The sequence below is a fragment of the Siniperca chuatsi genome, linkage group LG22, assembly GCF_020085105.1.
Source record: "Siniperca chuatsi isolate FFG_IHB_CAS linkage group LG22, ASM2008510v1, whole genome shotgun sequence".
Classification (NCBI taxonomy): Eukaryota; Metazoa; Chordata; class Actinopteri; order Centrarchiformes; family Sinipercidae; genus Siniperca; species Siniperca chuatsi.
The window spans coordinates 2,248,113-2,261,904 of record NC_058063.1 but is presented as its reverse complement, the minus strand read 5'-3'; the positions used below and the strand labels follow the sequence as shown (position 1 = coordinate 2,261,904).

The 13,792-nt window shown below is 39.7% G+C and overlaps 1 protein-coding gene across 4 annotated transcripts in view; it reads left to right on the top strand.

The window, feature by feature from the left end:
* Positions 1–10,484, top strand: part of rtn3 (reticulon 3) — a 42,546-nt gene extending 32,062 nt beyond the window's left edge. For 2 of the 4 annotated variants that reach the window (XM_044185209.1, XM_044185210.1), the window contains 4 exons: positions 3,452–3,521; positions 5,298–5,344; positions 6,601–6,659; positions 6,793–7,609. In XM_044185209.1, the coding sequence (XP_044041144.1) occupies positions 3,452–3,521; positions 5,298–5,344; positions 6,601–6,659; positions 6,793–6,841 (225 nt within the window). In that variant the 3' untranslated portion in view covers positions 6,842–7,609. Of the gene's footprint in view, positions 1–3,451; positions 3,522–5,297; positions 5,345–6,600; positions 6,660–6,792; positions 9,088–9,241 lie in introns of those variants that run through there. The other 2 variants (XM_044185208.1, XM_044185211.1) reach the window with 2 other exon arrangements.
* Positions 10,485–13,792: the final 3,308 nt, after the last annotated feature.

Genomic DNA, 13,792 nt, shown 5'->3' with positions numbered 1-13,792 from the left:
AATTTAAGTAGAGTAGAGCATTAGCAGAAGTCAGAAACCCACGACATAAACGGATGATAACGGACCCAACTCCAATAACTTCATGAGTCTCAAACCGTGGCAACAACAAGCGTGTCCAAGCCGTGTTCAGCACTTTTTAGTGTCCCCTGGAAACACTTCCGTTGTCGTTTTGTGATTTTGCAACGCGTTTCTGTATTTGGTTGTGTGTATTTGCAGTGCGTGTGTGTAGGCCATTTGCAGCGTTTTCTAAATGCAGTGCATGCGTCGTCAAATTAATGAAGATGTTTTCTTAATTTGCTGCAGTGCGTTTTGCCCTTGTCGGCCACCACAAAAATGCATTCTAAAGTTCAGTTGAGTAGTCTGAGTTAGACACATCAGCTGGGGGATTTTTGTTTGTTTTCACATTAAAAAAATATAATTGTTATGAATGATATGTACACAAAGACATTCACATATATACAAAAAACTTTGACATACATATACTCAGAAATACATGAATTTTAAGGGGCTGTTCAGATGTTGCGTCTGGGAAACGCCAACTGTCATCCTTTTATCCAAACAAATAATGTGAAATAATAATCTTTTGCCAGTGATTATCTGGTCTATGCATTTGGGTTGCACCAACAAAGATTTGCCTCATTTTTAAATCAGATTAAATCATGGTTTACCATTAATTATTGAACTTCTCTGCCAAGCTACTTGTTTGAACATAAATAATAAGATTAAATTATTGTTCGTACAGTGCATCCGGAAAGTATTCACAGCAAACAATATCCCATAATGGCAACGTGAAAGAAGAAGAAGATCACATGTACATAAGTATTCACAGCCTTTGCTCAATACTTTGAAGCACCTTTGGCACCAAATTTCAGCCTCAAGTCTTTTTGAGTATGATGCTACAAGCTTGGCACACCTATTTTTGGGCAGTTTCTCCCATTCTTCTTTGCAGGACCTCTCAAGCTCCATCAGGTTGGAGGAGGAGCGTCGGTGCACAGCCCTTTTCAGATCTCTCCAGAGATGTTCAGTCGGGTTCAAGTCTGGGCTCTGGCTGGGCCACTCAGGGACATTCACAGAGCTGTCCCGTAGCCACTTCTTTGTTATCTTGGCTGTGAGCTTAGGGTCGTTGTCCTGTTGGAAGATGAACCTTCGCCCCAGTCTGAGGTCCAGAGCGCTCTGGAGCAGGTTTTCATCAAGGACGTCTCTGTACATTGCTGCATTCATTCCCAGTTCCTGCCGCTGAAAGACATCCCCACAGCATGATGCTGCCACCACCATGCTTCACTGTAGGGATGGTGTTGGCCAGGTGATGAGCGGTGCCTGGTTTCCTCCAGACATGACGCTTGCTATTCAGGCCAAAGAGTTCAGATCTCTGCCTTTTTCTGCTTGTTTCATCAGACCAGAGAGTTTTGTTTCTCATGAGAGTCCTTCAGGTGCCTTTTGGCAAACTCCAGACGGGCTGTCATGTGCCTTTTACTGAGGAGTGGCTTCCGTCTGGCCACTCCACCATACAGGCCTGATTGGTGGAGTCACTGCAGAGATGGTTGTTCTTCTGGAAGGTTCTCTCTCCACAGAGAAACACTGGAGCTCTGTCAGAGTGACCATCGGGTTTTCGGTCACCTCCCTGACTAAGGCCCTTCTCCCCCGATCGCTCAGTTTGGCCGGCCAGCTCCAGGAAGAGTCCTGGTGGTCCCAAATTTCTTCTATTTACGGATGATGGAGGCCACTGTGCTCAGTGGGACTTTCAATGCTGCAGACATTTTTGTTCAGTTGATTGGACAAATCATGTCCAATCAACTGCATTTACCACAGGTCGACTCCAATCAAGTTGTAGAAAATCTCAAGTATGATCAGTGGAAACAGGAAGCACCTGAGCTCAATTTTGAGTGTCAGGGCAAAGGCTGTAAATACTTATGTACATGTGATTTATTTTTATTTATTTATTTATTTTTTTTCGCTTTTTATTTTTAATACATTTGCAAAGATTTCAAACAAACTTCTTTCACCTTGTCATTATGGGGTATTGTTTGTAGAATTTTGAGTAAGATAATGAATTGAATCCATTTTGGAATAAGGCTGTAACATAACAAAATGTGTAAGAAGTGAAGCGCTGTGAATGCTTTCCGGATGCACTTTAGCATCAGAGCCTGAGTGCAGTGCCGGGGCATCTCAGCCTAAGAAGCAGCAGCAACTCCTGACGAGAGGCTATCACCGTCAGGGAGAAGTTCAGAGTGTTTCCTGTCCACTGAAGGTGCAGTGTCATGGCAGGAACACATTATTTAATATCAGACAAAAGCAATTTGGGAATAGTCATGATACTCATACATTCTAATGTAATAAATAGATTATATTTTTAACAAAACATGCCTCATTGCCTCATTTCATAAGAGTAGTTTAATTGCTACTAAATATAATACAGGATACATATAAATACAATACAACTACTTTTCAGTATAACTACAATAATAAGACAGTCTTTGCAAAGTGGAATTTTTTTTTAGATAATATAATATGATGATGGTAATAACTGCAAACAAAAAAGTGTGTGCGTTATCCCACAAAAATGTCTTTGTGTGTCAGCCCTGTCTCCACTGACTGTAACCGTAGAGAACTCGCTCAGTTTTCATCCAGATCTCTGCCTTTTTCTGCTGAGACAATCTTTAAATGTTTTAACAAGACTCATGAAATACAGTTTGTCGCAGTCTTGCGGGTTGCTCAGAATGCTCTCCTGGAATTCAGAGAATACTCCTCTTCCTCTTTCCCATGGTGGCACGTCCAGTGGAGACAGGGGTGTCAGGCAGAGGAGACATAGCCTGGCTGCTTCTTGCTGGCTGGCTGCTCACTGCTGCGTGGGGGTCTGGCTCCACTGGAACCAGGGTGAGGGTTATGAGGCTCTCACCTTGGCTCTCCTATGAGGATAAGTTTGTTTTAGAAGAAAAATACATTTTGAGATGGGGCTTAGCAGTTAACGCTAAATACTTATGTATTAGGTAAATATATTTTAATTATCCAAGCTGTATCATCACCTTACAGCTACCCCAAAATACTTTTCTACATAGCATCGAATGTATACTTATCAGCGACTCAAAGGGCACAAACCCTCCTCTTTCTGAAAGACTTTTAATTTGAAACATATGCAGGAGGAGCTGAGTATCATTGTCTGTAACTTAAAAGCAATTCCAAAAATGCAAAGCACAAATACGTGGAGAAAAAAGAGAGTATGACATGACTGTTGTACTGATGGAATTATAGCTGTGGAAATGGACATTATACGGAATTTACCATGTGAGCCGTTATCGCACAAGTAATTCCACCCACCATCTGTGTTTTTCTGGCCTTTATTAGTTTGTGTAGGCCACTATTATTTAAGCCATGATTTGAGAATTTACAGTATGATGTTCTCCAGATATGTTAAACTTGCCCTGTGGGCTACTTTGTTTGTTGTTTTCACCAGCTGGCTGTGGTCATGTGGCTGTTCACCTACGTAGGAGCCGTCTTCAATGGAATCACCATTCTCATTCTGGGTAAGCACCGTGGGAACCCAGAGTCATGACACATTCACATTCATCGTGTTTGTGTTTTACCCATTGAAATGCTCACATTCAAAATGTTTTATGTATTCTTAGCAGTACATTTCTACACATTCTTAGAGCTCTCAACCAACCACTTCTTTGTCTTTGCTATTGGTCCAATGAGAACTCTAGCTCCTAATTGAAGATATGGTAACATTTCGATATCAACAACAATTTCCAGACATTTGAGTTTGACACTGTTTTTTCAGATTTATTGAATTTAAATTTCAACATATGGCCTAGTGGATTATTTTTCAGCTTGTTTCCCACCTTTTGTTGCAGTTTTTAGCTTCAACCGGTCTAAGCAACTTTCAACAAGCCAGGAAGGACAAAATATAGGTCAAAGAAGTGCCTTAGTTTATTCATGGAAAGCCATGGAGTTTTACATTGGGGCCAAGGTTGGAATTATATCAACAATACATGTTATTGTTGCTGACATTTTCTAACAGATGTATACATAAGAGCGTATCGTGCTGTTAAAGAAGAGCAGTCTGTAAAAGTTGCAGACATAAGTCTCTGAGACCATAATGTGTCTCGGGTGTTTTAATGAGGCCACCATGCTCTCAGTCTGATGATCCAAGTGATGTGCAGTGTGTTGACAAGATGGCTCAGAGGCTATTAGGTTGTATAAGGAGTGGTGACCAGCTGTACTGTCCCATGACGGCATCACACCATTAATGGTTTGCTCTTCTGTGGTCCAGTAGTTTCACCTAAAGGCTTTGCTGTATCTCTTTCCATTTAAATCTTTTATTCTTTATGCGCAGTGCCAGCTGAAAGATCACTAATGTAAACTTACAAGTCATCTTCATGCAAAAAATAATTAAATACAAGGATGTAGGTGTGGTTTCAGATGGGGGAGGCGAACCAGAAAAAAAGCATTTTTACATGGATTTTACATTTATTTGAAGTTTTATTCAGTGTCACTGATAGAGTACGGAGTCTGAGATAATGTTGTATTCACATCTCCAACTATAAACCACAATGACATGAAATCAAATCTATAAAGCATGCAAAATCTTGAATATAAATGTATTCACGAAAAATCAATAATTAAATGAATGAAGAAATGTGTAAATACAGAAGCAACAGTAGATTTGTAGAAATGTACGCGTTTATGTATTTATTTATTTCCTGATTAGTTACCAACCTTTATGTATTTAATTCAATTCCTCATTTCATGATTTATGTCATTTTTTCTGTCCCTCTAAGAACTCACGACTCGTGTCACACAGACGAGAGCTGAGACCTATTTGCATATTATATGCATGGTGTGTTTCCAAACTACTGCCACGGTACTCCGCTGATGGATGTTTGCAAAGATGGTGGTAAAATGACCCCAGCACAGTTAACAGAACTAATGTAGGCTGAGAAACGTAACTGTGCCGAATCTGCTTTAACATTCAAAGTGTCCTGATTTGGCCCAGCTGTGGCTGATTTACATGCCATTTGGCAGGTATACTGATGTTTTTCTGAATGGTTCGGCAGGTTTCACAGTGATAGTTTGAACCCACCTTGAGAGGGCGCAGCAGGTGATTTGGTTTGACAGCTGATGAAAACCCTGTCTGTGACCTCACTGAGGTGTGGCCAGAAATGCAACGTGTTTAAGTTTCTGCACTATGTGAATCTGTGGATTTACTTTTTAATATTTGGAGGCTTAATGACAGTGCCCCTATAATGTTAAGTTAGCATGTTGTTCTTCCTAACATGTCCTCTCTCCGTGTTCTCCAGCTGACATCCTCCTCTTCGCTGTGCCTCCAATCTACGAGAAGAACAAGGTGAGCGTGTGACCCTCTGTCCCAGGTGATGATGAATATATCTGATGACAAACTGAGTCTCAGACCCTCCCTGACAGCAGCAAGGACATAAATGGTTAGCGAACATACCCATCAGCAGTGAGCTCACTGGATGACTCCAGCCTTCATCAGACACTGAAGGCTTTCTGCATCCCTCTTGTTGCTGTTCAGTGCCCAGCTGCCGAGAATATGAGGTCATTCCACTGTTGGGTCAAATAGGGGGCTGTCAGCATCATGTTGATGCACATCATGCGAAATGGGAACTTTATGAGTTTAGGGGATTATATTCTTTAACCATTTGACACGTTTTGTGTACATTCAGGCAGGTACAATTGCACCAAAAAATCAATTTAATTTATCATACCAGTAACTCCAACTCCTGACTTGCACCACCTTGTAAAGGTTCAGATGATACACAGCAAGTCAGTTGGTTTGACTATCATCTATCCAGTCATTTTCTGATGCTTATCTGGGTCCAGATTACAGTGGTCATCTCGCTAGCTCTCGATTCCAGCTCCTTCTGGGGGATCCCGACGCATTCTCAGGCCAGATGGGATATAAAATCCCTCTAACATGTTCTGGGCCTGCCCTGGCATCTTTTCCCAGTTGGACTTGCCCATAATACCTCCACAGTGAAGCTCCCAAACCACCCCAACTCAGTGTGATGGAGCAGTGGTTTCACTCTGAGCTCCTCACCCTGTTCCTTAAGCCTGGCGTATGCTTGAAATGACGTCGTTCATACAACGTGTCGTCCGACCGAGTCTAGCGTGTTTATGCCTGTTCCTAATAGCCACTGTTCTGAACAAATTTTGGCCACTTGTATGATCTAATTCTTTTGAGTCATTACCAGGGTTTGAATGTAGGCTCAGCTCTCCCTTGACAATTTACAATGTCCACATTCCTGCTGACGCTGCTTTGATCTACCTGTTGAGCTTATGTTTCGTCTTACCGTCACACATGAACAAGATCCCGAGATACTTCGAGAGCTTCTTCAACTAGTCCAACCCAAACAAGTCCAACGCTCACTGAGAAAGCACTTGATTTACTTCAGAAAATGCTAACATAACACTTAATTCGGTTATACATTGACCGAATGGCTGGTAGTAGTAGCCCATAGCTTTCACTAGTTCTCAAAAATGGTAATAGGATTTACAAACTGTCCTTTGCTTGTTTTAAGTAATAAGAATTATTTTTCCCAGACTGATGCTTACCTTCTTACTCATCTTTTCTCCTTCCAGACCCAGATTGATCAGTACATCGACCTGGCACGTACTCAATTCAACACCACAATCGCCAAGTAAGTCAGTCTAATCAGCAGTGATGAGTGTGTTCTAGATGATCATCTTGCAGTGTAGCTTTCATCTGCCAATCCAGTTTCCAGATGCCAGATTAATTTATTTTTTTACATCTGTTTTGCTTTTCTCCCACAGGTTGCAAGAGAAACTTCCCGGAGCTGTGAAGCGCAGCAAAACTGAATGATCAACCCAATTATTAGAAACCTCCATGTCACCATCATCCTCATCTCATTACCATCTTAAACCCCCCTTATCTTCTCCTACCCCTCTCCAGATAACCCCCACCCCCAGTCTAACTCCTCCTTCCTACTCCATCAACCATCAGCACTACACTGAACCTTGCTAGGTAGAAAATCTCTGAGCTACTCAATATTCAATGTAAAACTACTGCGCAGCTTAACTTGCAAGCATTAAAAAGAACTGTGCCTGTGCAGACAGGAAGCACGTCGCTAGTGAGGAAGTGATGTAACGCCGCGGCGGACCCTGACTGTCTGTGGGCGTGCCACAGGGGAATGGAGGCAGGGTCGAGTGAACTAGACTGAATCTATGACCTGGTTTCGTCGTGTACAGCGAGCAGGGGGTGGATGATGGCTGTTAATGTCACAAAAAAGCAAATGTCTGTACTTAAATCCACACATTTCCCTGAAGGTAAATGGATAATTTAAGATGGGAAAGTTAAAAGAAAAGGAAAAATGACAAAAAAGAATAAAACCAACCTTTTGGGTGTTATTGTGGCTAGTCGTATCCTGCTCTCTTGCTCCACAGCTGTTGTATGGATAGATATGAGTTCATTTTTAGAAGCTGGTAATGGGTTTGTTGTTACTGATTGGCCTGTTATTGAGTTTTTCCATTCACTTTACAAGTACTTCTGTCTGTAAGTTTCTGCAATGCACTGAACTTTTATTTTTTTTAAACCCATGAGCAGGTTGAAATAAAAGGATTGGAACACTGAGCCAGCTGTGATAATTTGGTCTAGTTCACCCTCTTTTGATCAGATGCATTTTTTGAACAGTTTTCTGTATGTATATTCTCCTTAAGACAAGTACAGGCTCTCCCTGCTGTATGGAACACGTTAGCCTCGCTTTTTATATCAAAAGAAAGTTCCCTCACTTACAGCAGTCCTAACTCCTTTTGTTGCACCTGTTCAAGCCACAAAGTGTTGAGGTCTCACATTCACTTGTAAATTTTGATTATTCTTATCACTACTTATTACTATTATTGATATTAATCATAGAATGGCTGCTTTAACTCCGTACTAGCTTGACAACAGCACTGTAAGAGTTATGTTAAGTGTCATTGAGCTTCAGAATTTAAAACTGGAGGTCTTTCAGAGGCCTCCTGAGAAATAATTCCTGATTGTTCGATAAGTTAAGAGATACACTCTGATGTGTTCTCACACCTTTAAATCCCAAAATGGCTTCCCAACTCACTGTTGGTGGGTTTTTTAAAATCAACTGCAGAACAGCGTTTTGAGTTTCAAAACTGGAATCTGGAGTGTGCCACCAGAATAAATATGGACTCTTACAGTTTTCATTATAATTTCTTCTGGCGCTTTGAGCGGTATGGTTGAAAGCTCTAGGGGGGCAAAAAAATACTTTTTTGGGGGGAAGAATGAACTTTCACACCCAATTTAATTATAATCAGTTGATACTAAAACATTAATTTACTACTGCATCATTTAAATGCAAAATTAAACTCAAAAGTGGGAAAGAATGAAAAATCTTTACATTTTCTATTTCCTTGTGCTGTTTAGATACATACATTTAAGATACATTTAATAACAGAATTTTAAAATAGAATCACAAGTTTGTTGTTTGTGTCTCAAAATTGAAGAGATGTAATGGAAACTGTAAATTTAAAGCAGGAGATAAATTAGTTGTGAGATGGAATATGATAAGCAGATATATCGGTAAATGGAATAAGTAAGTACAATGTCAGTACTTAATTACTTAAAATGTTATTCCACTTTAAAGTATGAAAATTGAATTTATAACTGAATTTGTACTATTTTTTTTATTTTTTAAATGTACCAATTCATGAATGTTTTATAGTTAAAGTCTATAACTATTCTTTTGGCACATTTTAGACTCTCCAAAACTTCAACGCTGACTTGAGAGGAAGTTTTAGAGAGTAGGGGTTGGTGTAACAAAATTAGGGGTTGCAATTTTTAATAGAGTGTAGCTGGGGAATGTGGAATGGAGAGGTTATTATAGAGCTGTGTTTGTCACTTTGTTCTCTTTCTTTGACTGCCATAAAGTGCATGTCATAGTGTAAGCTGGAAACAGATTCTCACCCTTTATATAGGCTGTATCATATACTTGACCCTGACTTTTGTTTGATATGATTATTGCTTGTGATTGTTTTAATGGTGTTTTTAAACTCAGTAAAAACCATCCCCACGGGCCCCATAATGTTTTAAGGGATATATATGTGTGTGTGTATATATATATATATATATATATATATATATATATATATATATATATATATATATATATATATATATAGATATAGATATATATATATATATATATATAGATATAGATATATATATATATATATATATATATATATATATATATAGATGGAAGTGAAATGACAAGTATGTTAGTGTTGCTGTTTATTTCATTGTGCCCCAAAGTAAGTTTGCTAGTAGTAAATGTCCCCTGATTACTAAATGGCCAATAGTGGAAGATCATCTTATCATTGCCTCTCAATGCAGTAACTACTCAAACGACTACTACTACTCGGACATGTGCCTGTGTGCTGAATGTTTTCTCTGGTGGAACATTCCTTCCCATGCATGCCCTTCACTGTGTGTCGTCTCACTGTGATCGCCTCACAGATTTCTTGGTTGACCCCTGTGTCTAATTCAGACTCTGGGTGTTAAAGCCAAAATATGCAACGTTTCTGTTGGAGATGCTAGTGTTGCCCCCCACCCCACCCACCCAGTCGGACAGGTCACGGCCCCGGTGCTGCACTCATGTTGATGAGCTGTCAGCATGCCCGAGGCTGAGGAAGGCAGCATCTGTAAAGGTGCTAAAGAAGCAGACAGTGAGTGGGGAAACAGGCATGAATAGAGACTGATACTGTTATTATGCATCTGGTTTAATTATTTGAATATGGAGAAGTTGCATATTGTAGCTTTACAAGGCTATGTTGTCATTTTCATCTAAAAACTTAACTTCACGCACGCTGCTGGAACACATTTGTGTTTACATACATTAAGTTTATTTAAACAGTTCAGTTCAGCCTAATAACAAGAAAACATTGTGAGTGACCTTTTAATGTTCAACCAGCGACCTTCAAGCTGTGCTATAAAAGCTAACTAGCTTTCCATACTCACAGCATCTTTAAGTGAAACTTTAGTTCAGGAGAGGCCATGTTACCTGTTCTAGTGTGCTACCAAGGCTAAATAGATCACTACTTCTCAGAATCGTAGTTGGCTTATTTCTTTAGAGTGTAATATATAATATGAATAAAAGTTGACCTATTTTATCCTGTTCCTTCACAGCATGTTGCTTCTCTCTTTTTCCTGTTCGTCTGTGTTTTCATCGGGTATGGGAGTGTGTGGCAGAAGTGTGTTTGACTTTTTTTCTTTTTTTTTTTTTTTTGTCCCTGGCGAGTTTTGTTTTGCTTTTGACTCTTTACTGGTATCTAGATGTTGTTCACTAACATCAGCTCTGTTTTGTATTAGCTATAACTTTGGTTCCAATTTTTGAAGCTTTGGGAGAGATGTTGCAGAAAAACAAGAAGAAAACTGAAAAAAAAGTATGTGGTCTCTGTACTGATGTCAAAGTGAAATTAATAAAAACATGTCAAAGGACCGTGGTTTGGTGGATCTGTTCACTTCTCATGGGTAAAGGGCACTCGAGGGCTTTGAGGAAAAACAACAAATATTTCCCAGCGTGCCTGCAGTGTGGGAGGACGGAGGATTAAAAAAAATGCATCCAGATGAAATATCTAAAATAAGAAGATTTGATTTGAGAGGCTGCTGTCTGTTCTGGTGTTTGGGTGGAGAGAGGATTATAGTTTCCAATTTCAGACCAGGCCAGCATACTAAAACTATTAAGTGCTAATAGTCGCTTGCAGACTTGACATCCCATTTAAAGCCTATATGTGGTATTAGCCTACAAAATAGAATCAAAGCCACATAAAAAGTTAGCAGTTATGTTACACATGAACTTAGGCTATGGTAGGCTACATTCAGGATTGCAGGGTGTAGTGTTTTGTATGTGGATAACAGTTAGCTTAGCGGTTAACCTTAGCGTGATTTGTCACAAGCCTGGATTTTTCGTCTGCTCACACCAGGCTTAAGATGTGTCTAGAGCTGTTGTCAGTGCAACGAGTAGGCTGCAATCTTGCAAAAGTGTAGTTTGACTGCTCAACATGAAGTCATAGTTAAAGACGCAGGTTCACTGAATAAGAATTATCAGGATCATTTTAGCTGGCTGAAGTCACTTGAGGAAATCAATTCAGACATGTTGGAGGAATGGGCCAGAGGCCTTCAGAATAAGAGCCTCGGTGTTGGCCTACAGCTGCCACCTGACCTCACCATGCAGACTGCGCAGGATCAGGGCCCCGTTCTTCGTACGTCGCTCAACCAACGCAAAATAAAGCGATGTGTTTCGTCTTTGCTCATCCTGATCATTTGCATCCTAGTGATGGGAATTACAGCTCTTTGAAGGGAGCCAGATCTTATGGCTCCGTTCCTTTCCGAGAGGCGGCTCTTTCTGCTCCCAAACGGCTCTTCATTCAGTGCCACTTCTGCTGGTACTAAATCGGCTCTCAGACGGGAGCTGGCTCCCATCGTTCACCCATAGAGCCGACTCGTTCGCAACCGACACATCACTGGAGAGTTGGCAGCCCTGGTCTTATAGAACTGCAAACATGGCTAAAGAAAGAGCCCAGTTCTTCAACAGCAGCTCATAATGGAGGTTATGGTTATGAGGGGATCAAAAGCTCAGTTTCGAACAAAAGCAATATGGCAAAGGCATCCAAACCTAGAGAACAAGGCTGGCAGAAAACTGCTGATAATTTAAATGCATAAGTCATCTGCAAATAGAATTATTTAATGTTTTTCCATGTTTATAGTGTCATTATTTTGGCATTTAAAAGAACAATTATATGATTGGCTTTCAGAGCAAATAGAAATAGAAATTAAATAGAAAAATATCCTACAGAATGGTATGTATTGGGCTCGCTCTTCTTTCTTACTTTCTTACTGATAATTTTGTGATGGTATTCTGAAAATAGCCAACAGGAAGAGGACAGCATCAAAAAAACAAAAACTACGATGCAGCAACAGAGACATTGGTGGTAAATAAAGTTCGTCTCACATTTTGCAGTATTTTAGTCATATTTTCAAAGTCCTTTTATTTTCAAATACGTTAAGTTTTTAAAATTGTAATGTGTTAATTAAAAAAATAGGAATTGTTAGTCTTTTGAATATTTATCTTTATCATCTACAGATGGTTGAGCATGGAGATACTATTTCCACTGGCTCAGTTCAGGGTGAGGTAAGTCCTTGTTGGTGTTACATTGTGGAAAGATAAATTCACCCAGGGCATTGCTATAAAAGTGACTGTAGTGTCCATAATGTACCGAAGAACCGGTCATCATTCTGTAGGACCCTGGAGATGTACCCTCCCTGTATATAAGCAGTACCTCAAAATAAATGGAAATTAAAAGTAGGGAGAAAGAAATGTAGTATTGCGTCGTAAAGCTAAGGAAATTGGAAAAAGATATTCAGTTGCTTGATAAACATCTTGTAAGTGGCAACACTGTTAAATTTGAATTAAATCATGCCTCACCTAATTGAAACTTAACTAAACCTTTTCAAGGTCATCATCAGCCTGCATCTTCACTGCAGGGGCCCTTTCTTGTCGAATGGCGGTAATGTTATGTAGCACACATGCCACTGTGATGTTGCATGCCCCGTCAGGTGCAACCCTCAGACTATGAAGACACTGAAACCTTCCTTTCAGTTGCCCAAAGATCATTTCACTTGGAGCCCTTGTCCTGGCTGGGGCTGCGTTGTAGTAGCTCTGTGGTCCTGGGGCTGGGTCAGGGAATGGGGTCATAAAAAATAGCCTGCAGGCATATCCCCTGTCTCCTAGAAGGATCCCATCATAATGATCTGTAACATAATCAATAATAATGGTCAACAAAATTAGTAATACAAAGTTACTGGTGCATATTTTACATACTCCTGTTCTTGAGTCAAGCACAGATCCAGGCCATTTTGATTCAACATGGCTTATCAGACCGGCAGCATTACAGATCATGTGGAAATTGTGAATGAGGGAAGGCAGGTTAAGTCTCCCTCATTAGGGCTGCGGTCGAATGGTCCGATGGAAAACGTCATGAGGTCAAGGAAAGATGTGAAGGAGAATTCATAAGGACTCAGGAAAAGACAACTGCAGTGCTAAGAGAATCCAACTGCACTTGCACTAGGCTTTTTTTTTTTTAAACCAACTTTATGTATAACACATGGAAGATAAGTACAGTGACAAACTCAATGCTGTACAATTCAAGTAAGGTTTCCTGTCCAAAACAGAATCACACCTCCTAAGATAGGATGCTTTTAATTTATACACATGGTACATTTAACCATCAATTACTCATAGGAAGTAACAGCAAAATGGATATTGTTGAAAATAAAAATGAAAACAACACAATCAGGATTGAAATGTTGAAATAATATAATATAATAAAAGGAATATACAAGTAGAGAAAGTTGAGCCATTAAAATAATAATTAAATAAAAATAAGGAATTGAAAAAGGGCCAGAGTAAATTATATTCAGACATCATTATATAGAGTTTCCTGCCCATGGGCGCTTTTGCACTTTAGTGGTCCACAATGGGGGGTTAAGACAAGGCAAGTTTATTTGTATAGCATATTTCAAGGCAACAACAAGGCAATTCAAAGTGCTTTATATAAAAGCAACACAGGGCAATATAAAAAGACATTTAAAAACACTTAAAAAGAGTTAAATAGAAAATAATAAGATAAAACAGGAGAGTAAAAGTTACAGTGCAGTGTAAGAAATCAATCATTATTTGATTTAATAAAAGGCAGCAGCAAACAGAAGTCTCTCTGTAAACCAGAGAAAATTGCCATGTTGCTGTAT